The sequence below is a fragment of the Felis catus genome, chromosome A1 (genome assembly GCF_018350175.1).
Source record: "Felis catus isolate Fca126 chromosome A1, F.catus_Fca126_mat1.0, whole genome shotgun sequence".
Taxonomy (NCBI): domain Eukaryota; kingdom Metazoa; phylum Chordata; class Mammalia; order Carnivora; family Felidae; genus Felis; species Felis catus.
Window position 1 is genome coordinate 195,768,770 of NC_058368.1, and position 27,746 is coordinate 195,796,515.

The following is a 27,746-nucleotide window of genomic DNA, read 5'->3' on the forward strand; positions in this document are numbered from 1 at the left end:
AGCATATAGTGCAACAATGATTTCAGGAGTAGATTCCTTCATGCCCCTTACCCATTTAGCCCATCCCCCCTCCCACAACCCCTCCAGTAACCCTCTGTTTGTTCTCCATACTTATGAGTCTCTTCTATTTTGTCCCCCTCCCTGTTTTTATATTATTTTTGCTTCCCTTCCTTTATGTTCATCTGTTTTGTCTCTTAAAGTCCTCATATGAGTGAAGTCATATGGTATTTGACTTTCTCTGACTAATTTCACTTAGCATCATACCCTCTAGTTCCATCCATGTAGTTGCAAATGGCAAGATTTCATTCTTTTTGATGGCTGAGTAATACTCCATTGCATGTATATACCATTTCTTCTCTAGCCATTCATCCATCGGTGGACAGTTGGGCTCTTTCCATACTTTGGCTATTGTCGATAGTTCTGCTATAAACATTGGAGTGCATGTGCCCCTTTGAAACAGCATGCCTGTATCCCTTGGATAAATACCTAGTAGTGCAATTACTAGGTCGTAGGGTAGTTCTATTTTTAATTTTTTGAGGAACCTCCATACTGTTTTCCAGGGTGGCTGCACCAGTGTGCATTCCAACCAGCAGTGCAAAAGAGACCCTCTTTCTCCGCATTCTCGCCAACATCTTGTTGCCTGAGTTGTTAACGTTAGCCATTCTGACAGGTGTGAGGTGGTATCTCATTGCGGTTTTGATTTGTATTTCTCTGATGATGAGTGGTGGTGAGCTTTTCATGTGTCGGTGGTGGTTTTTCATGTGTCGGTTGGCCATCTGGATGTCTTCTTTGGAGAAGCATCTATTCATGTCGTTTGCCCATTACTTCACTGGATTATTTGTTTTTTGGGTGTTGAGTTTGATAGGCTCTTTCTAGATTTTGGATACTAACCTTTTATCTGATATGTCGCTTGCAAACATCTTTTCCCATTTCATCAGTTGCCTTTTAGTTTTGCTGACTGTTTCCTTCACTGTGCAGAAGCTTTTTACTTTGTTTCCTTTGCCTCTGAAGACATGTTGAGTAAGAAGTTGCTGCGGCCAAGGTCAAAGAGGTTTTTGCCTTCTTTCTCCTCAAGGATTTGGATGACTTCCTGTCTTATGTTTAGGTCCTTCATCCATTTTGAGTTTATTTTTGTGTATGGTGTAAGAAAGTGGTCCGGGTTCATTCTTCTGCATGTCGCTGTCCAGTTTTCCCAGCACCACTTGCTGAAGAGACTGTCTTTATTCCATTGGATATTCTTTCCTGCTTTGTCAAAGATTAGTTGGCCATACGTTTGTAGGTCCATTCCTGGATTCTGTATTCTGTTCCATTGATCTGAGTGTCTGTTTTTGTGCCATCACTTTATTCTTTATTATCAAGATTGCTTTAGTATTCTAGGGCCTGTCCTTTTCCATTCAGATTTTAGAACAACCTTGTCTAAGTTTGTAAACAACAACAGCTTTCTGTGATTTTAATAGAAATTGCATTAAATCTATAGATCAATTTGGAGGAGAACTAACATCTTTACAAGTTATGATCTTCAAATCAATAGACATGATATATCTCTTCATTTGTTTGATTTCTTTCAACAACCTTTTGTAATTTTCTTCGTAAAGATCCTTTATGTGGTAAGTATAAGTCCAAGTGTTTTGATTCCTTTGAACTGATTCAAATAGTGTTATGTTCTTATTTCCATATGCTTATTATTAGCATATAGAAATGTGATTGATTTTTATGCACTGATGATCTTGTATCCTTTAACTTTGCTGACCTCACTAAGTTTTAGGCTTAATTTTGGTAAATTCCTTTGGATTTTCTATGAAGGCAGTAATTCATATCAGTTTTTTTTCTTTCCTTTCTGACCTCTATGCTTCTAATTTTGTCTTCTTGTGTTATTTTGTTGGGTAGGATTTTCAGTACTGTGTTGAATTAAGTAGTGAGAGCAAACACTATTGCCTCATTCCTTATCTAAAGGAGGAAATGTGCAGTCTTTCACCATTTAATATTATGTTTGGTCTGTTTTCCTTTTTTGTATATACTCTTTATCAAGGTGAATAAATTCCCCTCTATTACTAGTTTGCTGAGAGTGTTTGTCATGAATGGTGTTGGACTTTTGTCAAATGATTTTTCTGTGTTGATTGATATAATCACGTTTTTTCTTTGTATCTTTTTGATAAATGGGTTACATTGGTTAATTTTCATATTTAAGCCAGCTTTGCATACCTGGAATACATTTCACTTTATCATAGTGTGTGATTCTATTAATAGATTGTTGGATTTTGTTTCCAGTATCTTTTTCGATTCTGATCCCTTTTCTTTTTCTTTGCTTTTTCTTGTTATGAGTATCATTTTCCAGTGTCTATACATGTCTGATAATTACTGATTTGATGCAAGACATTGTGAATCTTACCTTGTTGGGTGCTGGATATTTTTGTATTCCAGTGTTTTGTAAACCTTTCTCTGCAGTTCAGTTGTTACTTGGAAACAGCTTGATCCTTTCAAGTCTGATTATTAGGCGGCACCAGAGCAAGATTTTAGTGTAGAGCTAATTACTTTCACTATTGGGGCAGAACCTTTTGAGTACTCTTCCCAATGCCTCATGAAGAGTGAAGTTTGCCAGTCTGGCTGGTAGAAAGAGCATTAATCTTGGCTTTTTTGACACCCAGTCACTGTTTTCTCCTTCATTTCAGGCGTTTATTTTTCCAAACTTTGATAGATTACTTATATGCATACACTGACCAATATTCTGATGAGTACTTACATAGACCCTCTGCAAGCTCTGGAGCTCTCCTTTTGGTGCAACTTTCTGCTCTTTGGTTCTCTGCTCTGTGAATCTAGCTTCCTTGGTCTGTCTATACTCTTAGTTCTTTCTCCTCAACCCTGAGAGTCTGCTGGTTGTTGCCTAGGCTCCCCTTCCCTATGCTGTGTCCTGTAAATTTTCTTAAGGCAGTAAACTGAGCAATCAAAGGGGTTACCTCATTTGTTTCCCATCTTTGAGGATCACTTGAAAACCATTGTTTCATACATTTGTCTGGTTTTTCCATTGTTTCAGGTGAAAGTGTAATCCATTCCTTGTTACATCACTTTGGCCAGAGGTAGAAATTTGGGATTGTTTTATAAAATTTAATTTTGTTTCATAATTATGTAAGTTTTTAAAAAATGTTTATTTAGAGAGGGAGCAAGAGCACGAGGCAAGGAGGGGCAGAGAGAGAGGGGGACAGAGGATCCGAAGCAGGCTCTGCACTGACAGCAGAGAGCCCGACGTGGGCTTTGAACCCAGATCCATGAGATTATGACCTGAGCTGAAGTCCAATGCTTAGTCAACTGAGCCACTCAGGCACCCCTCATAATTATGTAAAAATTTGAGGTTCTAAAGTTAAGTCAACAGAACATGTACATTCAGAGAAGATTAGGTACTGTCTCTGTACCCTCTACCTTATTTTCTTCTTTCCTGTGGTAGGAAGTATCTAAAATGGGCAACGATTCCCACCTCCAGGTATCCTTTGTTGTAATACCCTCCATATGAGTAAGTAGCTTTGAACCAATGGAATATAGCAACACTGAATGAGTGCTACTTCTGTGATTAGGTTATAAAAGACTGACTTCTGTCTTGCTTACAGACTCTTTCTCCTGTCTCATTAAATATACAAGTCACAAGTTGGAGAGTCCTACATGGCAAGGTACTATGGGTAGCTTTCTTTCAACAGCCAGTAAGGATGTGAATGCCCTTCGTTCGACAATTCTTGAGACAGTGAATTCTGCCAACAATCATATTTCCTCATTTGAACCTTCAGATGAGATCCCAGCCTCAGCCAATACCTTGATTATAGATTTTTGGGAGTCCTTATAGTAGAGGACCCAAATAATCCTTGTCCGGATTCCTGACACACAGAGACAATAAATGTGTATTGTTTTAAGCCACTACATTTTGGGGTAAGTTGCTACATTTCAGTAGATAACTAACAACACTTCCCACCCCCACCCCCCCAAGAGAGAACAGGGGAGGGGCAGAGGGACAGGGAGAGAGAGAATCTTAAAGCAGGCTCCACACACAGCACAGAGCCAGATGTGGGGCTCAATCTCACAACCGTGAGATCATGACCTGAGCTGAAATCAAGAGTTGGATGCTCAACTGACTGAACCACCCAGGCACCCCTAACAACATCCTTTATAGGTAATATTTTGATGGTTTATTCTTTCATTGCCTGCTTTTTTTCAGGTAAACATACATACAGTTGATCTTCATTATTCACAGATTCCATATCTGCACATATACCTAATTGTTGAAATTGATTTATAAACTCCAAATCAATGTGGTCCTTTTGCAGTCATTAGCAGACATGTACAGAGTGAAAAATTTGCATTGCCTCATGCACACATTTCCATGTGATACTGAACTGAAGGGATACTCTTCCTCTTGTTCCAGCTTTCAAGAGGATGGAAATAGCAGGGGCAGTGTACTGAAGTGTAACAACCTCCAGCTCTAGGGCCACTCTGGTGGAGTCTGAATCCAACTCTGGCACCTGTTAATGGAGTCACCTCAGGCAAGTCACTTAATGCTTCTGAACCTAATTTTCTCTTTTGTAAAATAAAGTATAATTTACCAGGATTAATTGATTATAAGATTATAATCTTAATTACACAAAGTTGTAAACTTCACGAAGTTGCAGTTTAAGATTATATCCAATATATATGTGTGTGTGTAAGTATATATATTTATATATTTCCCCTAGGAGCAATGTTTTTTTTTTTTATTCACTAATTCTGTTTGCAACAACCTTATATAGGACAAAAACATGAATTATGACAATTGACTGCATATATACTCATTCATTTTCACATTTTATAAAACTAAATGGTAATAAATTTTTCATTTTTTTCTTGTAACATTATATCCTGAATTTCACCCAATATTAGTACATAGAGATTTTTCTGTCTCTCTTACTGATGAATAATACTGTTTTATGTTGATACCGTAATTTATACAACCAGACTTCTATTAGTAGATGTCTGGTTAACTGCTGCTTCTTTTGATACTAAAAAGATTATTGTAATAAATAATCTTTTGACCATATTTTTTTGTTTTTTTTTTTTTGGCCAATATATCTTTGAAATATATCTTGGAAGTGGATTTTTTGAATCAAAGTGTGAAAGTTATGTAGCGTGATTTTTTTTTTCCAAGAACCTTAAATAGTATAGTTTATTTTTTTTTTATGAAATTTATTGACAAATTGGTTTCCATACAACACCCAGTGCTCATCCCAAAATACCCTCAATACCCATCACCCACCCTCTCCTCCCTCCCACCCCCATCAACCCTCAGTTTGTTCTCAGTTTTTAACAGTCTCTTATGCTTTGGCTCTCTCCCACTCTAACCTGTTTTTTTTTTTTCCTTCCCCTCCCCCATGGGTTCCTGTTAAGTTTCTCAGGATCCACATAAGAGTGAGACCATATGGTATCTGTCTTTCTCTGTATGGCTTATTTCACTTAGCATCACACTCTCCAGTTCCATCCACGTTGCTACAAAAGGCCATATTTCATTTTTTCTCATTGCCACGTAATATTCCATTGTGTATATAAACCACAATTTCTTTATCCATTCATCAGTGGATGGACATTTAGGCTCTTTCCATAATTTGGCTATTGTTGAGAGTGCTGCTATGAACATTGGGGTACAAGTGGCCCTATGCATCAGTACTCCTGTATCCCTTGGATAAATTCCTAGCAGTGCTATTGCTGGGTCATAGGGTAGGTCTATTTTTAATTTTCTGAGGAACCTCCACACTGCTTTCCAGAGCGGCTGCACCAATTTGCATTCCCACCAACAGTGCAAGAGGGTTCCCGTTTTTCCACATCCTCTCCAGCATCTATAGTCTCCTGATTTGTTCATTTTGGCCACTCTGACTGGCGTGAGGTGATACCTGAGTGTGGTTTTGATTTGAATTTCCCTGATAAGGAGCGACGCTGAACATCTTTTCATGTGCCTGTTGGCCATCCGGATGTCTTCTTTAGAGAAGTGTCTATTCATGTTTTCTGCCCATTTCTTCACTGGGTTATTTGTTTTCCGGGTGTGGAGTTTGGTGAGCTCTTTATAGATTTTGGATACTAGCCCTTTGTCCGATATGTCATTTGCGAATATCTTTTCCCATTCCGTTGGTTGCCTTTTAGTTTTGTTGGTTGTTTTCTTTGCTGTGCAGAAGCTTTTTATCTTCATAAGGTCCCAGTAATTCACTTTTGCTTTTAATTCCCTTGCCTTTGGGGATGTGTCGAGTAAGAGATTGCTACGGCTGAGGTCAGAGAGGTCTTTTCCTGCTTTTTCCTCTAAGGTTTTGATGGTTTCCTGTCTCACATTTAGGTCCTTTATCCATTTTGAGTTTATTTTTGTGAATGGTGTGAGAAAGTGGTCTAGTTTCAACCTTCTGCATGTTGCTGTCCAGTTCTCCCAGCACCATTTGTTAAAGAGGCTGTCTTTTTTCCATTAGATGTTCTTTCCTGCTTTGTCAAAGATGAGTTGGCCATACGTTTGTGGGTCTAGTTCTGGGGTTTCTATTCTATTCCATTGGTCTATGTGTCTGTTTTTGTGCCAATACCATGCTGTCTTGATGATGACAGCTTTGTAGTAGAGGCTAAAGTCTGGGATTGTGATGCCTCCTGCTTTGGTCTTCTTCTTCAAAATTCCTTTGGCTATTCGGGGCCTTTTGTGGTTCCATATGAATTTTAGGATTGCTTGTTCTAGCTTGGAGAAGAATGCTGGTGCAATTTTGATTGGGATTGCATTGAATGTGTAGATAGCTTTGGGTAGTATTGACATTTTGACAATATTTATTTTTCCAATCCATGAGCAGGGAATGTCTTTCCATTTCTTTAAATCTTCTTCAATTTCCTTCATAAGCTTTCTATAGTTTTCAGCATACAGATCCTTTACATCTTTGGTTAGATTTATTCCTAGGTATTTTATGCTTCTTGGTGCAATTGTGAATGGGATCAGTTTCTGTATTTGTCTTTCTGTTGCTTCATTGTTAGTGTATAAGAATGCAACTGATTTCTGTACATTGATTTTGTATCCTGCAACTTTGCTGAATTCCTGTATCAGTTCTAGCAGACTTTTGGTGGAGTCTGTCGGATTTTCCATGTATAATATCATGTCATCTGCAAAAAGCGAAAGCTTGACTTCATCTTTGCCAATTTTGATGCCTTTGATTTCCTTTTGTTGTCTGATTGCTGATGCTAGAACTTCCAGTACTATGTTAAACAGCAGCGGTGAGAGTGGGCATCCTTGTTGTGTTCCTGATCTCAGGGAAAAAGCTCTCAGTTTTTCCCCGTTGAGGATGATGTTAGCTGTGGGCTTTTCATAAATGGCTTTTATGATCTTTAAGTATGTTCCTTCTATCCCGACTTTCTCAAGGGTTTTTATTAAGAAAGGGTGCTGGATTTTGTCAAAGGCCTTTTCTGCATCGATTGACAGGATCATATAGTTCTTCTCTTTTTTTTTTTTGTTAATGTGATGTATCACGTTGATTGATTTGCGAATGTTGAACCAGCCCTGCATCCCAGGAATGAATCCCACTTGATCATGGTGAATAATTCTTTTTATATGCCGTTGAATTCGATTTGCTAGTATCTTATTGAGAATTTTTGCATCCATATTCATCAGGGATATTGGCCTGTAGTTCTCTTTTTTTACTGGGTCTCTGTCTGGTTTAGGAATCAAAGTAATACTGGCCTCATAGAATGAGTCTGGAAGTTTTCCTTCCCTTTCTATTTCTTGGAATAGCTTGAGAAGGATAGGTATTATCTCTGCTTTAAACGTCTGGTAGAACTCCCCTGGGAAGCTATCTGGTCCTGGACTCTTATTTGTTGGGAGATTTTTGATAACCGATTCAATTTCTTCGCTGGTTATGGGTCTGTTCAAGCTTTCTATTTCCTCCTGATTGAGTTTTGGAAGAGTGTGGGTGTTCAGGAATTTGTCCATTTCTTCCAGGTTGTCCAATTTGTTGGCATATAATTTTTCATAGTATTCCCTGATAATTGTTTGTATCTCTGAGGGATTGGTTGTAATAATTCCATTTTCATTCATGATTTTATCTATTTGGGTCATCTCCCTTTTCTTTTTGAGAAGCCTGGCTAGAGGTTTGTCAATTTTGTTTATTTTTTCAAAAAACCAACTCTTGGTTTCGTTGATCTGCTCTACAGTTTTTTTAGATTCTATATTGTTTATTTCTGCTCTGATCTTTATTATTTCTCTTCTTCTGCTGGGTTTAGGCTGCCTTTGCTGTTCTGCTTCTAGTTCCTTTAGGTGTGCTGTTAGATTTTGTATTTGGGATTTTTCTTGTTTCTTGAGATAGGCCTGGATTGCAATGTATTTTCCTCTCAGGACTGCCTTTGCTGCGTCCCAAAGCGTCTGGATTGTTGTATTTTCATTTTCGTTTGTTTCCATATATTGTTTAATTTCTTCTCTAATTGCCTGGTTGACCCACTCATTTGTTAGTAGGGTATTCTTTAACCTCCATGCTTTTGGAGGTTTTCCAGACTTTTTTCTGTGGTTGATTTCAAGCTTCATAGCATTGTGGTCTGAAAGTAAGCATAGTATAATTTCAATTCTTGTAAACTTATGAAGGGCTGTTTTGTGACCCAGTATATGATCTATCTTGGAGAATGTTCCATGTGCACTCGAGAAGAAAGTATATTCTGTTGCTTTGGGATGCAGAGTTCTAAATATATCTGTCAAGTCCATCTGATCCAATGTCTCATTCAGGGCCCTTGTTTCTTTATTGACCATGTGTCTAGATGATCTATCCATTTCTGTAAGTGGGGTGTTAAAGTCCCCTGCAATTACTACATTCTTATCAATAAGGTTGCTTATGTTTATGAGTAATTGTTTTATATATTTGGGGGCTCCGGTATTCGGCGCATAGACATTTATAATTGTTAGCTCTTCCTGATGGATAGACCCTGTAACTATTATATAATGTCCTTCTTCATCTCTTGTTACAGCCTTTAATTTAAAGTCTAGTTTGTCTGATATAAGTATGGCTACTCCAGCTTTCTTTTGGCTTCCAGTCGCATGATAAATAGTTCTCCATCCCCTCACTCTCAATCTAAAGGTGTCCTCAGGTCTAAAATGAGTCTCTTGTAGACAGCAAATAGATGGGTCTTGTTTTTTTATCCATTCTGATACCCTATGTCTTTTGGTTGGCGCATTTAATCCATTTATATTCAGTGTTATTATAGAAAGATACGGGTTTAGAGTCATTGTGATGTCTGTATGTTTTATGCTTGTAGTGATGTCTCTGGGACTTTGTCCCACAGCGTCCCCCTTAGGATCTCTTGTAGGGCTGGTTTAGTGGTGACAAATTCCTTCAGTTTTTGTTTGTTTGGGAAGACCTTTATCTCTCCTTCTATTCTAAATGACAGACTTGCTGGATAAAGGATTCTTGGCTGCATATTTCTTCTGTCTAGCACCCTGAAAATCTCATGCCAATTCTTTCTGGCCTGCCAAGTTTCAAAAGAGAGATCAGTCACGAGTCTTATAGGTCTCCCTTTATATGTGAGGGCACGTTTACCCCTTGCTGCTTTCAGAATTTTCTCTTTATCCTTGTATTTTGCCAGTTTCACTATGATATGTCGTGCAGAAGATCGGTTCAAGTTACGTCTGAAGGGAGTTCTCTGTGCCTCTTGGATTTCAATGCCTTTTTCCTTCCCCAGTTCAGGGAAGTTCTCAGCTATGATTTCTTCAAGTACCCCTTCAGCACCTTTCCCTCTCTCTTCCTCCTCTGGGATACCAATTATGCGTATATTATTTCTTTTTAGTGTATCACTTAGTTCTCTAATTTTCCCCTCATACTCCTGTATTTTTTTATCTCTCTTTTTCTCAGCTTCCTCTTTTTCCATAACTTTATCTTCTAGCTCACCTATTCTCTCCTCTGCCTCTTCAAGCCGAGCTGTGGTGGTTTCCATTTTGTTATGCATTTCGTTTAAAGCGTTTTTCATCTCCTCGTGACTGTTCCTTAGTCCCTTGATCTCTGTAGCAAGAGATTCTCTGCTGTCCTGTATACTGTTTTCAAGCCCAGCGATTAATTTTATGACTATTATTCTAAATTCACTTTCTGTTATATTATTTAAATCCTTTTTGATCAGCTCATTAGCTGTTGTTATTTCCTGGAGATTCTTCTGAGGGGAATTCTTCCGCTTGGTCATTTTGGATAGTCCCTGGCGTGGTGAGGACCTGCAGGGCACTTCCCCTGTGCTGTGGTGTGTAACTGGAGTTGGTGGGCGGGGCCGAAGTCAGACCTGATGTCTGCCCCCAGCCCACCGCTGGGGCCACAGTCAGACTGGTGTGTGCCTTCTCTTCCCCTCTCCTAGGGGCGGGATTCACTGTGGGGTGGTGTGGCCCGTCTGGGCTACTTGCACACTGCCAGGCTTGTGATGCTGGGGATCTGGCGTATTAGCTGGGGTGGGTAGGCAAGGTGCACAGGGGCAGGAGGGGCAGGCTTAGATTGCTTCTCCTTAGGTGATCCACTTCAGGAGGGGCCCTGTGGCAGCAGGAGGGAGTCAGATCCGCTGCCGGAGGTTTGGCTCCGCAGCAGCACAGAGTTGGGTGTTTGTGCGGAGCGAGCAAGTTCCCTGGCAGGAACTGGTTCTCTTTGGGATTTTGGCTGGAGGATGGGCGGGGGAGATGGCGCTGGCGAGCGCCTTTGTTCCCCACCAAGCTGAGCTCTGTCGTCAGGGGGCTCAGCAGCTCTCCCTCCCTTTGTCCTCCAGCCTTCCCGCTTTCCGAGCAGAGCTGTTCACTTATGACCTCCCAGACGCTAAGTCACACTTGCTGTCGGAACACAGTCTGTCAGGCCCCTCCGCTTTTGCAAGCCAGACTCGGGGGCTCTGCTTGGCCGGCGAGCCGCCCCTCCGCCCCGGCTCCCTCCCGTCAGTCCGTGGAGCGCGCACCGCCTCGCCGCCCTTCCTACCCTCTTCCGTGGGCCTCTCGTCTGCGTTTGGCTCCGGCGACTCCGTTCTGCTAATCCTCTGGCGGTTTTCTGGGTTATTTAGGCAGGTGTAGGTGGAATCTAAGTGATCAGCAGGACCTGCGGTGAGCCCAGCGTCCTCCTAAGCCGCCATCTTGCAAACCCCTCTAGCATTGTGATTTCAGAGATATGTCCATATACCCTTTGACAATCCTCCCCTTAAGAAGTGGAGCTCAATTCCCATTTAACTGTGGGCAGGCAGGCCTTAGTGAATCACTTTGAGCAAACAGAAGACAGAAGAAGTAATAAGATACCACTTTCAATTTAGGTTCTAAAAAGAGTGTGGTTTCTGTTTTGTGTGCCTTTGCTCACCCTCTCTCTCTCCCTTGACTTGCTCAGTCTCGGTAGAAGCCGGCTATCACATTATGAGGCAGGCTTGAGGAGAGGGAAGACCATGGCCATGTCAGGAGTAGCCTAAAGAAAGGCCCACATAGTGAGGAACTAAACCTGGAAACTGATATTCTGAGACTTGTCATCAGCCACTCGGTTGAATTTGAAAGAATATTCTCCTCTACTTGAGCCTTGAAATAACTGCAGCCCTGGCCAGCAGCTTGACTGCAACCCCATGAGACGAAACCTGAACCACTCAGCTAAGCTGTTCCCAGGCTGACGCACCGAAATATGTCACAGTAAATGTTTATAATTTCACACTAAGTTTCAGGTAATTCATTACACGGCAACAGATAACTAATACATGTATTTATTTTTATTTTTGTTTTTTATTTTTTTAATAGTTTCAAGTTCTTTAAATTCCAGTTAGTTAACATATAATATAATATTAGTTTCAGGAGTAGAATTTAGTGATTCGTCACATACCTGTAACACTCAGTGCTCATCACAAGTGCCCTCCTTAATACCCATCACCAGGGGCGCCTGGGTGGCGCAGTCGGTTAAGCGTCCGACTTCAGCCAGGTCACGATCTCGCGGTCCGTGAGTTCGAGCCCCGTGTCAGGCTCTGGGCTGATGGCTCGGAGCCTGGAGCCTGTTTCCGATTCTGTGTCTCCCTCTCTCTCTGCCCCTCCCCCGTTCATGCTCTGTCTCTCTCTGTCCCAAAAATAAATAAAAACGTTGAAAAAAAAAATTAAAAAAAAAATACCCATCACCAATTTAACTCATCCCCCTGCCAACCTCTCCTCCAATAACCCTCAGTTAGCTCTCTGTAGTTAATAAACCAGTTAAGAAATGGGCAGAAGGCGTGAATAGGCATCCTTCCAAAGAAGACATACAGATGGCTAACAGACACGTAAAGATGCTCAACATCACTCATCATGAGGGAAATACAAATTAAAACTACAGTGAGCTATCACCTCACACCTGTCAGAATGGCTAAAATTAACACAGGTGTTGGCAAGGATGTGGAGAAAGGGGAACCCTCTTAATTTGTTGGTTGAAATCCCAAGGTGCAGCCACTCTGGAAAACAGTAGGGAGTTTCCTCAAAAAGTTAAAAATAGAACTACTCTATGATCCAGCAATTGCACTACTAGGTATTTACCCAAAGAATACAAAAATACTAATTCAAAAGGACACATGCACCCTAATGTTTATAGCAGCATTATGAATAATAACCAAACTATGGATAGAGCCCAAACGTCCACTGACTGATGAATGGATAAAGAAGATGTGTATAATGGACTATTACTCGGCCATAAAAAGAATAAAATCTTGGGGCACCTGGGTGGCTCAGTTGGTTAAGCGTCCGACTTTGGCTCAGGTCATGATCTCGCGGTTTGTGAGTTTGAGCCCCACGTCAGGCTCTGTGTTGACAGCTCAGAGCCTGGAGCCTGCTTCTGATTCTGTGTCTCTCTCTCTTTCTGCCCCTCCCCTGCTTGCACTCTGTCTCTCTTTCTCTGTCTCTCTCTCTCTCAAAAATAAATTTTAAAAAATGTAAAAAGATAAAATCTTGCCATTTGCAACAATATGGATGGAGCTGGAGTATATAATGCTAAGTGAAGTAAGTCACTCAGAGAAAGACAAATACCATCTAATTTCAGTCATGTGGAATTTAAGAAATGAAACAGATGAACATAAGGGAACAAAAATGATAATTTTCTTGTTTCTGAATCCATTTACAGAACTGAGTTAAGCAAAGCCTCAGAGGGACTCCTTCATCAACCTGAGCCCATTTTATGCCTGTCAGTTCCATGCAAAATTCAGAAAGAATTGGATGTTCCTGAGGCTGGACATAGGCATGGAAGTCGAAGTCGGATTCAATTTTTCCAGTTAATGTGTTCAGCAAAGTGTTGAAAGTTCATTAATTTCTTGCCTCTGGTGGCGTTTCCCATCATTCCTACATGCTGACTCAAAATCAGTGACAATTATGTAGTCAAACAATGGATATGCTTCTTCCTAGATTTCCATTTGTTGATGCAACTGACTCTTCTAATGAATTCAAGCTGCCACGCTAACTTCTTGATCACCATTCCCAGCACGCCTTTGTCCTCACAGCCCAACTGCTGGAAGTCACTAATACATGTATTTTGGCTAGCTATTGCTAAACCACCTATATAGGGACTGTATCATTTTTCTGTCCCACCAGTACTATATGAGAATTCCTTATTCCCTTGGCCTTATCAACACCATATATTTCCAAAAGTAGAATATTTTTTAACAGGCTAATAGATGAGAAATAAGATCTTACTGCAGCTTTAATTCTTATTTCTTTCATTACAAGGGAGGTCTCTTCCTTCAGCTTCTTTTTTAATGAGATACTACATTAGGGACAGCTTTGCATCACACTTTGGCTCAAGAGCTAAACTTTTTAAAATTACTACAAGGTTCTCATGGTTAGGCCCCTTCCCATATTTACAGCATCCACTGGCATCAGTCCTTGAGGAGTCTTCTTTTCTTTTTTTTTTTTTTTAAGTTTATTTATTTTGAGAGAGAGCATGTGTGTGAGCACAAGTGGGGCAGGGGCAGAGACAGGGAGGGAGAGAGAGAATCCCAGGCAATTTCCTCACTGTCAGTGCAGAGCCTGATGTGAGGCTCAAATTCACAGACCAGGAGAACATGACCTGAGCTGAAGTCACAGGCTTAACTAACTGAGCCACCCAGGTGCCCCACTCCTTGAGGATTCTAAATTAATCATTATTATACCCCTAGTGCCTAACACAGTGGCTACACTGCCTTAAGCACAAGGCATGCAATAAATACTGATGTAACTGTGGGAGTTCAAATTGATAGCAACTGCCCACTTTTTACCCTCTTTTTTTTTAAATAATTACTTTAAAAAAATTTTTTTAACGTTTATTTATTTTTGAGACAGAGACAGAGCATGAACGGTGTAGGGTCAGAGAGAGGGAGACACAGAATCTGAAACAGGCTCCAGGCTCTGAGCTGTCATCACAGGGCCCGACGCGGGGCTCGAACTCACAGACCGCGAGATCATGACCTGAGCGGAAGTCGGCCGCTTAACCGACTGAGCCACCCAGGTGCCCCTAAGTAATTACTTTTTAAATTTATAGCCAGGTTAGCATATACTGCAACAATGACTTCAGGAGTAGATTCCTTAATGCCCCTTACCCATTTAGCCCACCCCCCTTCCCACAATCCCTCCAGCAACCCCGTTTGTTCTCCATATTTAAGAATCTTTTGTGTTTTGCCTCCCTCCCTATTTTTATATTATTTTTGCTTCCCTTCCCTTATGTTCATCTGCTTTGTATTTTAAATTCCTCATATGAGTGAAGGCATATGGTATTTGTCTCTAATTTCACTTAGCATAATACCCTCTAGTTCCATCCACATAGCCGCAAATGGCAAGATTTCATTCTTTTTGATTGCCGAGTGATACTCCATTGTATATATATACCACATCTTTATCCATTCATCCATCGATGGACATTTGGGCTCTGTCCATACTTTGGCTATTGTTGGTAGTGCTGCAATAAACATGGGGGTGCATGTGTCCCTTCGAAACAGCACACCTGTGTCCCTTGGATAAATACCTAGTACTGCAATTGCTATTTTACTGTCTTCCTTGATCAATAGTTAGGCCCCTCTCTTTTCCACAGGCCCCTAAACTTGGCTGGTCCCCAAGTTTAACCACATAAAGCAAAGCAATATGTATATGCATAACATCCTCCCTTAACAGCTTTTTCACGGAATCTGAGAACTCCAGAAACATTTTTGTGTCCTGTTTTTGCCACTTGCACTCCTACCTGTTGAAGGTTACTGCTAACCCTTCTTAACCCTCTATAAAAAAAAGGGGGGGGGGCGGGGGGGGGGGAAGGTAAGGTTTGATTTTGAGATGCTTGCAGATTTCTGAGAATGAAGTGTTCTCCCTATTGCAACCATCTTTCTGAATAAAATCTCTCATCTAAATCGATTTGTTTTTACTTGACATGATAAAACTGCTCAATGTAAAACTGCTATTCATTTAATTACATAAGCCAAAAATCTCATGGCTCTTCCAAAAACTGATGATTGAAAAGCATATCTATTTAAGCACAGGAAACATTAGTTAGCACTTTTTTTTTTTTAATATAAAAGCCTGAAGTACCTAAAGGTTATGGTAAGTGCTTTGTAGTTCATTATTTTTTCAAGTGATGTTTTCCTGAAATCTAACCTCCTCCCTGCTTCCTCTCCATTTTTGTTTTTCAGTCTCCCCTTTCTCGGTCTCAATCTCCCCCCGCGTCTCCCGTGTTGTGTCCCTAGCTTCCCACTTCTGTTCCTACGCATCCTGCTTTCGGTCCTTCCGGCTCCCACCGCTGTCTACACAGCCCTCTCCTTAGCAGCAGGATCGCTGCCCCTCTTCTCGCCGGCTTCTCCACGTCAACGCTTTGTGCCTCCGTCTCCTCCTCCTCCCTGCCTCTGAATGTTCCTTTTCCCTTCAGGCCGCCTCAGCAACTTACAGCAATTAGTAGTACTAATTTCCCCTAGAGAATCCCTTATAACAGTTTTTAGTATAAAGTTCATTTCTGCTGTGGATCCCCTCCTCCGCCCACCAGTGAACTCTTCCACCACTTCGCGCCCACAGTGGGATCTCCGCGGAGGAACTGTGCCATTCTACCCTCACCCCCCAAGCTAGGCGAACCTCCTGGTGTAGGCTGTACCATTACAAACATATTTAAGAAGTGCCGTCCATGAGAGTATTTTAACATTCGACATTCTTCCTCTTTCACCAAATGCAGTCTTCTAGTAGGGGTCGTATCACTCAAATTTCTTCTCCAAACCTGTAAAAGCTCTCTGCAAAACCTCGCACCTAGCTGGTTCGTAAAATCCTCCTCTCCGTCAGCTTGCCCCCTTCCCTGGGGCAGGGGGCGGTGGCACATCCCAAACTCCTGCTCGGAAGAAACCGAATTCCTCCGCGTGTACGGAACTGACCGAATTCTCAAGATGGCGGCTCCAGTTCCGACATAGCACCTGGGGGCGGCCATACTGCCTCCTGAACAAAGCCGCCGAGGATGCGGAGTGGGCAAAACCTCCCAGTACGGCTCGGCGCAGGCTCGGGAGCCCCGCGCTGTGCTCACCCAGACAGGAAGCGGGAGAGTTCAGCAGTATGGCTGTGACAGCCGTCCCGGTTAAATCCGTGATGGGCGTTTCGAGACCTGATAACGGAGCCGCAAGACAGAAGGCGGGTATGTGCGGTGAGTCTGTTGGATTGATAATGGGAGGGGAGGGGTCTGTGAGGGTCAGTGATTGGAGATTTATGAAGTCACGGGTGGGGAGGTATGTGGGATTCATGTTGGGTTTATTTGGGAGTCAAGGTTGGAGTGAGGTATGAGATTAGTAATTGGGGAATAATGTGTCAGTGATGGAGTTGTCTGTGGGATCCGAAATGGCGTGTAGGAGGACTGGCTGGGGTCAGTGATTGATGGGACTCTGGAGAATCAGTGATCGGTGAGGAGGCTGCGGACTAAATGACCATCCATGTGGTGGTCAGTGATGTAGTGGTCATGGGGGAGTTCTGTGGGTGTGTCATTGCTAGACCCAAGGATTCAGAAATTTGGAGGGAGCAATAATGGGATCAGGGATGATCAGCCCTACTTTTCGGGAAAGGCTTTTACATACTTTAAAGTTTCCACAGGTTTTAGGCAGCCATTGAGTTCTTAAAGGTCAGACCCCTTCGCGGTCCACCATTGCGCCCTTAGCCTGGTCCTCGTCTACCCCCAAAATGGTCATTTTAAAACAAGACCAAACAAATATAAAAGGATGGATTGTTATCAAAAGTATGATTTTCAGCCTACCTTTTTCTAAGAATTGAAATCATGTTGTTTTATTCAAGAAACACTTACTAAGCACCTGCTGGGTACCCAGAGATGAGTATAACTATTTCTCTTGATTGTTTCCTTCCAGATCAGTTTTGACAACGCCTGGAATACCCCATGTAAAACAGCCTCCCTGTCTTGGGAGCATTCAGTTGCTCTGAACCAGTTCAGTCTTGTCTGAATGACTCCTTCTGGGACTGAGAAAAATTGACGGGGTAATATGCCTTCCTGCATTGGTGTATTCTCTTGTATGAGTGTTTCCAACCTATCACCATTTTTATATGTAGATGACTGCACTGTTGAAAATCTGTAATAATAGTTTAAACAGAAAACATCTTAAAATTAACATTTTGGTCCATGAATATTGATTGGCAAGAGAGTTTGCTGAGTTGGGGGAAAATATAGAAGACCTGTTGGGAGATTATTGGGATTCAGCTGCTGGTTCTTTCTGGGGAATAAGGGAATACATTTCTCAGTTTTCCATTTGGTCATGGCCATTCTTGTTGCTGGAGCAGTCCATCTACAGTTTACTTTATACATATCCATTTATGTTTATTGCCTTATGAGAATATTATACAAATAGAATTACTGATTCATAGGGAAACAATAAGCTGTTAGTAAGTCAATGTGAAATATACCTTCACATCTTTACAATTAAACCACCCTGACCAAGTTCTGTATCTTCATAGTGTGGTCACAAGAGGACTTCCTTCACCTAGTGCTTCCTGACCCTCTCAAGGACCAAATAGCCTTATCCCCACTGGTGTCATCATACAGCTGATTCTAGTGGTTGTTTCTAGATTGGTGAATGTGGAAGCAGCAGACGGTCTGGTCTGTGAAAATGCCCATCTGAGCACCGGTTTTGCTTTTTCAGACATCTGCTCTTGTAGAAGAGAGCAGAGAATGATGAAGTCCCAGGTGAGTTGCTTTTGTATTTAATTTGAAGAATTTCCTTCATTTTCTGTCCAACCAAATGGAATAGTGCAGATAGCTAAAATTTGGATTAGGGAGAAGGTAGCCAAAATGAAAGTTAAGACCTAGAAAGAGTTTCTAGGGAACATGTAGATAAACCTGGCCTGAAAACATTTTTAAAAACGAATGTACCAGTTTTTCTGATCTTTCTTGAAGACATCACCACTTAATTGATTTACAGTCCTCTAAAGAGAAAACAGATCAGTTTCCCATGGGAAGAAATTCTTTCTTGCCACGTAAGACTAAAACAAATTTCCATTCTGGGTCTTTGTCTAGATGATGGAGTACACAGTATTCTTAGCAACACTCCTGTGGTAAATGCAACAGTAGATTTCTGGTAGCTGTATCACGAAATGATCTCTTTTAGAGGGAAGTTATAGTGTCATAGCCAGACTCCGTGAACTTTATCCTTCAGAGCTAGGCTCACCAAACTATTGCCCGTAGGCCAAATTCAGTTCTCTATTTTTATGGACAGTTTTATTGTTCACGTATTGTCTGTAGCTGTTTCCCTGCCACAATGGCAGCATTGGGTAAGTACAACAGAGACCGTATGACCTGCAATGCTGAAAATACATGCTTTACTGAAAAAGTTTGTTAGATTTCTGGTTTAGAGGACCTGATTGATTATAGAGGCTTCCTATTGTCCAGTTTTACCTACTGCTAAAATCTAGATAACACAGGATGGGTGCATTTTGAATGGTCTTCCAAAATCTGTTTTTCTCCCAAAGGGCAGTTCTTACGTTATAATTCTCTGGCAAAGCTTTGTAGAGCATGGGTCCCTGATACTCCATACCCTTTGCTGTGGTTTCAGATTGTGTAGGATCACTTTCCAACTCGAGGCCAGTTGCTTCTCTGCACTTCCATTTTTAATAGTGTGTAGTGATTTTTCTCCCTGCCAACATTGGCTATGTACATGGCATATAAATTTCAAACTATATCAATGATAAAAATGTAAACCTTTTTACTCTCCTCCTTCTAAGACTATCAGTGTTAACCATTTGTTTGTAATCTTCCAAACCTTTTCAATATAACTATGATTAAGTGTGTACATGGGAAAGTACACATGGGAAAGTACACATGGGAAAGTATAAGAGTGTCTCTTACTTTCTTGTGTTTTTCTTTTGGAGAAATAATGTTACACAGTAAACATTCCGTGCTGCAAAACTTGCTTTTTAATTGTCCCAGGTAAAGATTTTTGTATGCATTTTGAATATCTTCCTATGCCAGTACCTAGAATTCTTTTTTTTTTTTAATGATTATTTATTTTTGAAAGAGCACAGCGGGGGAGGGGCAGAGAGAGGGAGACAAGATCCAAAGCGGGCTCTGCACTGACAGCATCGAGTGTGATGTGGGGCTTGAACTTATGAACCATGAGATCTTGACCTGAGCCAAAGTTGGACACTCAACCGATTGAGCCACCCAGGTGCCCCTAGAATTCTTTATTATCTTAGCGGATGCGTGATATTTCTTTCCAGCCTGATCAAACAGTGACTGTTTTCTTATCTGTAAAATGGGGATTAGAAACCTCATAGGGTTGTTATAAGAATTAAGTAAATAAAAACCATGCCTGGAATTGTACCTGGGATGGTTTGTTCTAAACTAAGTGTTAATTGTTGGTATTGTTATTATATTGTCATCATTATTATTATCAAATATAGTAATCAACTTTTGCATTAGGAGTGCTCATGTGTATTTTACAGTAAAGCTTAACAGGTGGGTTCTATTGCAAAAAGATAAGGTTGTTTTGTTTTTTTCCTTGAATGTCAGTAGCTTTAGAGTTGTGCTGTTCAGTGCAGAGCGACCAGCCACATGTGATTACTGAGCACTTGAAATTGGTTAGCCTGAATTGAGGTGTGCCTTAAGTGTAAAATACATACTGAGTTTAGAAGACACAATTCCAAAAAGCACACTAATAATTTTTAAAGGTCAGTTATACTTTGAAATTATATTTTGGATATATTGAGATACCTATATATATTTGAAAATAATTTTTTGAATGTGGCAACTGGAAGGTTTAAAATTACATATCTAGTTAGTCTTATATTTGTTGGAGTAGCTTTAGAGAATGAAAATGGATTTTTATTAGCTTAATAAATCCAACTACTGGGGCTTATTAACTGATTGTATGCCTGTTCCTTTACGAAGAGGGATTTATATTTTTTCCATACTGTCCAGAAGTGAAGTCATTATTTGCACACATATCTATTCTTCCTTTCTTCTTCTAACACCTTCTCTCTTCCATTCTCCCAGTCACCCAGGCCATAAACATTTGTTTGTAGATGATAAGAGTACAATTTCCCACTGATTATACATTATATTTTTCTCAAAATTAACAAAATTTATGCATACTTAGTATAATGAAGCATTTGAGTATAATTCATAAAGCAAAATCAGAACGTTAAAATTACAGCTCTTAAACTTCCTGTCAGAATGGATTTTCTCTACATTCCACATTTATTTTCTTTCTCATGTCACTGTTCTTTAGATCAAAAGAATGTAACTGATTAATCCACAGAACTATTCTTAGTTAAATGTGAACTTTATTTTATTTTCTGTAATCTTCATTCATTCCTTTTTTTAGTGAACATTTCTTGAGTACCTAATGTGTGTCACATGCATTGACTGGCTGTGGAGTATCTCAAGAAGATTTCGGTATGGTTTTTTTTCTGGAAGGAATGCAGAGAAAAATTAGGTAAACAGACATGGAAAGCAGCATTGACAAATAAAAATTTTATAATAGATATTGGAGCAAGGAACTGTTAAAACAGAGAGGGGGAGCAACCAGCTGTATAAGGAGTTAGAAAATAGGCGTAAAAGATTATTGAGCTTTAGATCATGAGAGAAGTAGGATAAGGATGGGAAACAACATTTACAAAAGTAGAGAGGGCAGAATGGTTTTAGGAAGGCTGAGAATTTGAGGAAAACGAAAATCTACGGTGTTTCATTGGAAGCTTGACTAAGGGTGTTATTAAAACAATAAAATACAGAAGACCTTGTTTACAATATCAAGAAGGCAGTGTGGAGCTATTGAATCAGAATACCTGCTTTTTAAAGCTGAGAGTTAATCATATCTTCAGTGCCTGACCTGTGGCAAGTGATTACTGAACTACTGTAATTCTAGGTTTTCTCATACGTAAAATGAGAAAGTTAATAAGGTTGTTTTAAGGACAAATTAAATGTTTGGCAGCCTGATGGTGTGAATATGGGACTTGGTGTGGGACTGAGATGATTGAGACTGATTGTATACGAAAGGATAGAACCAGTGGATACTTTTAAGCAGAGGGTGTTGATAGTGGAAACCGTGTTTAATCTGTTTTTGTTCTGAAAGCAATATTTGATAATAATGAAATATTTAGGAGGAAAAGCTGAAAAACATCACTCAGATTCTACTAGATGACAACTGTGAACACGATGGTGACCTAATTAAAATAGTCCCTTTCTCCTCCAGAAATACCTTACGGCTCTACACTTACCCAAGTTTTTTTTGTGTTAATGTCACATCAATAATCTTATTTTTTTATGAGTGTTTCCTGTACATTTCTCATTATGTCTCTTTTCAGTATTGCTACTGAAATTGGTATACTTCATTATATTACTACTTATTGCATATATATATAGATATATATATCTATATCTATCTATCTATATCTATCTATCTATCTATCTATCTATCTATATATATATATATCAGAGAACCATTAATTGAGGTGAAGCTATGATTATTTTCCTATAAATTGAGGGTATTACATTATGATCTTCAAGAACACTGACATTCTGTGATTCTCTATATGTGTTTTTTCTCTTTTTAATCTCTTATTTTAAAAGGCTTTTTCTGGGGCGCCTGGGTGGCGCAGTCAGTTAAGCGTCCGACTTCAGCCAGGGCATGATCTCGCGGTCCGTGGGTTCGAGCCCCGCGTCAGGCTCTGGGCTGATGGCTCGGAGCCTGGAGCCTGTTTCCGATTCTGTGTCTCCCTCTCTCTCTGCTCCTCCCCCGTTCATGCTCTGTCTCTCTCTGTCCCAAAAATAAATAAAAACGTTGAAAAAAATTAAAAAAAAAAAAAGGCTTTTTCTGCTAGGGGCGCCTGGGTGGCTCAGTCGGTTAAGTGCCCAACTCCTGGTTTTGGCTCAGGTCATGATCTCACAGTTGTGGGTTCCAGCCCCACATCAGGCTTTGTGCTGACAGCATGGAACCTGCTTGAGATTCTCTCTCTTCTTCTCTGTCTGCACCTCCCCTGCTCGCCCCCCTCTCTCTGTGTCTCTCTCACTCTCTCAAAATAAATAAAGGAACATTAAAAAAACCCAAAAAACAAAAGCTTTCTCTGCTCTGTAATTATTAATAAAAATCTTCCCATGTTTTGTTACTTTTATGCTCTTGGCTATATTTTTAGAATTTAATTTTTTGCTTCATCTAGAATGTATATTTTGCATTTCTCAAGACATAAAATATGGTGTATTAGTTTTCCAGGGCTACCTTAACAACAGACCACAGACTGGGTAGATTAAACAACAGAAATTTATTGTCTCAAAGTTCTGGAGGCTAGAAGCCAAAACTCAAAGTGTCAGCAGGGTTGATTCCTTCTGAAGGCTGTAAGAGAACAATCTTCCAGGCCCCTCTCCTTGGCTTATAGGTGACCATCTTCTCCCCATGTCTCTTCATATCATCTTTCTTCTGTGTGTGTCTGTCTCTGTGTTCAAATTTCTCCTTTTCATACGGATATTAGTCATATTGGATTAGGGTCCATCCTAATGACCTCATAGAACTAATTAAATCTGCAGTGACCCTGTTTTCAAATAAAGTCACATTCTGAGAAACTAGCAGTTAGCATACAACATATGAATTTTAAGAGCATACAATTAATTCCACCTTTAACATATGGATTCAACATTCTTCCTTTCCTGTTGACTCTCCGGTTGTTTCAGTATTATTCTTTGAATAATCTGTTTTCCTCTCAGTTATTTGAATGCTGCCCTTATGATTTATTAAATTACCATTTGTATTAGGTAGGCATTTTGATTTACCTCTTCTGTTTTCCTAATCTGTCTCTTCTTGTAAAGACAAGATTTTGTTGGGGCGCCTGGGTGGCGCAGTCGGTTAAGCGTCCGACTTCAGCCAGGTCACGATCTCGCGGTCCGGGAGTTCGAGCCCCGCGTCAGGCTCTGGGCTGATGGCTCGGAGCCTGGAGCCTGTTTCCGATTCTGTGTCTCCCTCTCTCTCTGCCCCTCCCCCGTTCATGCTCTGTCTCTCTCTGTCCCAAAAATAAATAAAAATGTTGAAAAAAAAAATTAAAAAAAAAAAAAAAAAAGATTTTGTGCTGTTTCTCCCAAATACTATGATACAAAACTAGGTGTAGTTGTAGTTTTATATACTATAGTAGGAATGATGAGAATGGTCACTTCAGACTGAACAGGAATATACTGTTACAGGGGTTGGTATCATTCAAGGATGTGGCTGTGGATTTCACCCAAGAGGAGTGGCAGCAACTGGACCCTGCTCAGAGGACCCTGTATAGAGATGTGATGCTGGAGAACTTCAGCCACGTGATCTCATTGGGTAAGGATGGCTTCCCTGCATCACTCAGACTTGTCCAACCAAGGGCCTTTCCTTATCAGGTGCTGTGCTTAGGTGGTTCCTGAGATATATAATGACTTAACGATCTTCAGACCTTCCCAAACAGAGGTCATGGTGTTTGCTGAGAGTCAACTGGACTGATTCATTGTAGCCCTTCTGAAACAACACCTTCTCTTTTTTCCTTCAGTGCCCCCAATCCCAATTCCTCTGTGATTTCCACTTAATAGGATATCCAGTTTCCAAACCAGATGTCATCTCTAAGTTGGAACAAGGGGAAGATCCATGGATCATCAAGAGAGACGTATCAAATTGGATCTATACAGATGAAAATCAGGCAGATGGGAGACAAGGGAAGTGAAATCTCAGATTGTTTTGTTTTCTTAATTGATTGATGCCTGAGGCTGACGTTTTGTCCTTATCGAGATTTCTTATTGTTTGTTCCTGTGCTGAGAATTTAGTAGGCATTTGACAAATAATTAAATAATTCTGAACCTTTATAAGGAGGAGCTATTTCTTCTTGATCTTCTTCCTTTCTGCATATATGTATATCTTTAACACCTTTTATGAAAAGGCAATAGAAAGGCAAATTCCTCCCAAGAACATAGGTTGTATTTTACATGGTAAGACCTCCAGGCACATGGTGTACAAAATTATCTGTCAAATATAGTTACCGTTTTAAAAGTTCGGAGAAAATGCAAGTCTAAATATGCAGCAGAATTTGAGAAGGTGTTTTTCGGAGCGTGCAGCTGTAGCTGCTTTGAAACATACTAAGTGTTGGTGATGCTGAAGGAGGAAGGTGAAGGCAGATTGTGGTGGGGAGAGGGTGTATGAATAAAACTTTGAAGGTAGAGAATGAAGGCTTTTCTGGGAGAACTTTGCTAGTTTCTGTTGGTATATATAGAAGGTGTTATGGGAAGTAGTGGAATATAAGCTTGGATTCTTGGTGTGAATCTGATATTGAATCCATAGCAGGGTCTTGGATTTTTCTGTTGTTTGTGTTAGTTTTTAATTAGGAAAGTAGACTGAAGAGAGTTAAAATATTTTGAGTACAGAAGGGACCTTGTTTCTTTGGATAATGGTCACAGGATAATAGTTAAGTATATATGTAGCAAATGGTTTATAAGATAAATGAATTCAGAAAGTGAAAAGGATTTCCATTCAGAAAGCAGGAGAAATGGGAAAATTCTAGAAGAATAATCCACGATTAGAGTGATAATAACCCAGATACATTTCTATTTCCTTCAGGTCTAATTTTTCTCTTTAATGTCCTTTTCCATCCATTCATCTGATCATACTTTATGCTGACCTGTGTTAGGAGATGGCCTGTCTCTGTCCCTGTGTTCTGAGTTCATCAACTACATTGGATTAATCATTTGTTCTGTTCTTCTGCATTATGTTTATTGTTCTTTTGTTTGTTTGTTTGTTTATTGTTCTTTATAATTGTTTTATCTTTCTTTTAGACAGGAAAAGTAACCTTGACAACCCCAAATCATGTATTTTGGGGTCTGTTTCCTTCCGTAATAATATCCTGAAAGGAGTCACAAAGGATGGTTCATTGTACTCCATTTTAAAAGTCTGTCAAGATGATGGCCAGCTACAGAGATGTCAGGAAAACCAAGACAAGATTTTCAGGCAAGTAACAGTCATCAGCAACAAAACAGTGACTGTGGAGTCAGGCCATAAATATAATGCCTTTGGAAAAATATTTCAAGAGTGCATAGAGCCAGATACTTTAAGACAAAGATCCCATAGCTATGATGTATTTAAAAAGAACTTGAAATATAATGCTGATCTACGTAGTTGTAATAAGAGTAATTCAAGAAAAAACCCTGATGAGAGTTTGGGATGTGGAAAATCGTCTAGCTACGGTGCATCTGATTCTAATCTTGAGAAAATTCACAATGGAGTAGTGCCCTGTAATAACAATCAGTGCGGGAACATTTTTAGTAGTAAACAATCCCTTATGCAATATCAGAATGTTGAAACTAAGGAGAAAACCTGTGTGTGTGTTACATGTGGAAAAGCCTTTGCCAAGAAGTCACAGCTTATTGTACATCAACGAATTCATACTGGAAAGAAACCATATGATTGTGGTGCATGTGGGAAAGCCTTCAGTGAGAAGTTTCATCTCATCGTACATCAGAGAACTCATACTGGGGAGAAACCTTACGAATGTTCTGAATGTGGAAAAGCCTTCTCTCAGAAATCTTCCCTCATTATACATCAGAGAGTTCACACTGGGGAAAAGCCATATGAATGTAGTGAGTGTGGGAAAGCCTTCTCCCAGAAATCACCCCTCATTATACATCAAAGAATTCACACTGGAGAGAAACCTTATGAATGTAGAGAGTGTGGGAAGGCGTTCTCCCAGAAGTCACAGCTGATCATACATCATAGAGCTCATACTGGAGAGAAACCATATGAATGTACTGAATGTGGGAAAGCCTTCTGTGAGAAGTCCCACCTCATTATACATAAAAGAATTCACACTGGGGAGAAACCCTACAAATGTGCTCAATGTGAGGAAGCCTTCAGCAGGAAGACGGAACTCATTACACATCAGTTAATTCATACTGGGGAGAAACCTTATGAATGTACTGAATGTGGGAAGACCTTCTCCCGGAAGTCACAGCTCATCATACATCAGAGAACACATACTGGAGAAAAGCCTTATAAATGCAGTGAATGTGGAAAAGCCTTCTGTCAGAAATCACATCTCATTGGACATCAGAGAATTCACACAGGAGAAAAACCTTATATATGCAGTGAATGTGGGAAAGCCTTCTCTCAGAAGTCTCACCTCCCAGGGCATCAGCGAATTCATACAGGAGAAAAACCTTACATATGTGCTGAATGTGGAAAGGCGTTTTCCCAGAAGTCAGACCTTGTTTTACATCAGAGAATTCATACTGGGGAAAGACCCTATCAATGTGCTATCTGTGGGAAAGCCTTCATCCAAAAGTCACAACTCACTGTACATCAGAGAATTCATACAGTAGTAAAATCATAATGAAGTGAACGCAGAAAAGCCTTCAGTATTAGCTCAAGCCTTAAGAAATACTAGGAACCTGATTGATTTGATATTTATGAGACATCTTTATAGATGTCTGTAGTGTGGTGATACCCAACTCAGCAAAGATGATGGAAAATAATCATAAATGAAGAACATTGCCAACATGGTGTGTAAAACTTTTAAAGTTATGTATATAGAATGTTGTCAAGTTACATATTCTATATTATACCACGTTAATAATAACCAGACATTGTGAAATAGCTAATATTAGCTTGGCATCATTTTGGCCATACAGTAATTCCCTGTAAAGGACATGAAGAAAGCTTGAGTTAAATAAATAAATAAATAAATAAATAAATAAATAAATAAATAAATTCCTAGAAACTACATTATAAGGAGGGGCTTAGCATGACCCCTAAAGATTCATGTAAAATTCTTGTACAAAGATAGGTGGATCAGATGATGTTTATACGTTTTCCCGTCTCAATCATATAAGTTGACCTGTCTCTCTGGAAGGATCCTGGATCTTGAAATTGGTGCTACTTGACCAGATCACCCATTTATTCTCCCTCACTGGGAGTTTGGTGTTGTGGAAATGCTTTGGTACTGAACCAGATGGTCTTGTGTTCTAATACTGGCTCAGCTACTCGCAGATTGTGTAACTTCAAGCAAGCCTGCTTCACCCATCTGAATATTTCCTATCAGTAAAAAAAAAAGTATAGTGAAGAGTACATTTTCATTTATTATTCTTTTTGTCTTTCATTTCCATGCAGTTGGATGCTAAGACTAATATGTAAAAGCTACATCTAAACTTGTATTTCAGACACTCTGCTTTTGATAACCCATTCCCAGGACTGTTCATTTTACTGTTTTTGACCCTAGTGGCCTTGATTCTTGGTATGTTCAAGTGACATTTTATTATGCATTTGTTGTTTTTTACATACATTTATAAACTGGTGGTTACACATTAAGATCACGTCTAATGTCTCTT

The 27,746-nt window shown here is 40.0% G+C and overlaps 1 protein-coding gene across 6 annotated transcripts; it reads left to right on the forward strand.

The window, feature by feature from the left end:
* Nucleotides 1–15,636: 15,636 nt before the first annotated feature.
* On the forward strand, nt 15,637–27,726 carry ZNF300 (zinc finger protein 300). Of its 6 annotated transcripts, XM_045036768.1 has the most exons (7): nt 15,639–16,580; nt 17,290–17,416; nt 17,891–18,119; nt 20,755–20,865; nt 23,598–23,724; nt 23,970–24,092; nt 25,203–27,726. In XM_045036768.1, exons 5-7 carry the CDS (start codon nt 23,691–23,693, stop codon nt 26,750–26,752), a joined length of 1,707 nt encoding a protein of 568 aa, XP_044892703.1. In that variant the 5' UTR covers nt 15,639–16,580; nt 17,290–17,416; nt 17,891–18,119; nt 20,755–20,865; nt 23,598–23,690; the 3' UTR covers nt 26,753–27,726. The 6 variants fall into 6 exon arrangements, with proteins under 6 accessions (XP_044892694.1, XP_044892692.1, XP_044892691.1 ...); XM_045036759.1 differs by lacking the exon at nt 20,755–20,865 and having other exon boundaries at nt 15,637–16,580; nt 18,076–18,119; XM_045036757.1 differs by lacking the exon at nt 20,755–20,865 and having other exon boundaries at nt 15,638–16,580.
* Nucleotides 27,727–27,746: the final 20 nt, after the last annotated feature.

Coding starts and splice junctions, on each gene's coding strand:
- ZNF300 (XM_045036759.1), top strand. Junction 23,725..23,969: donor CAGCCACGTGATCTCATTGG/GTAAGGATGGCT, acceptor TCCACTTAATAG/GATATCCAGTTTCCAAACCA. Junction 24,093..25,202: donor TCAGGCAGATGGGAGACAAG/GGAAGTGAAATC, acceptor TCTTTCTTTTAG/ACAGGAAAAGTAACCTTGAC.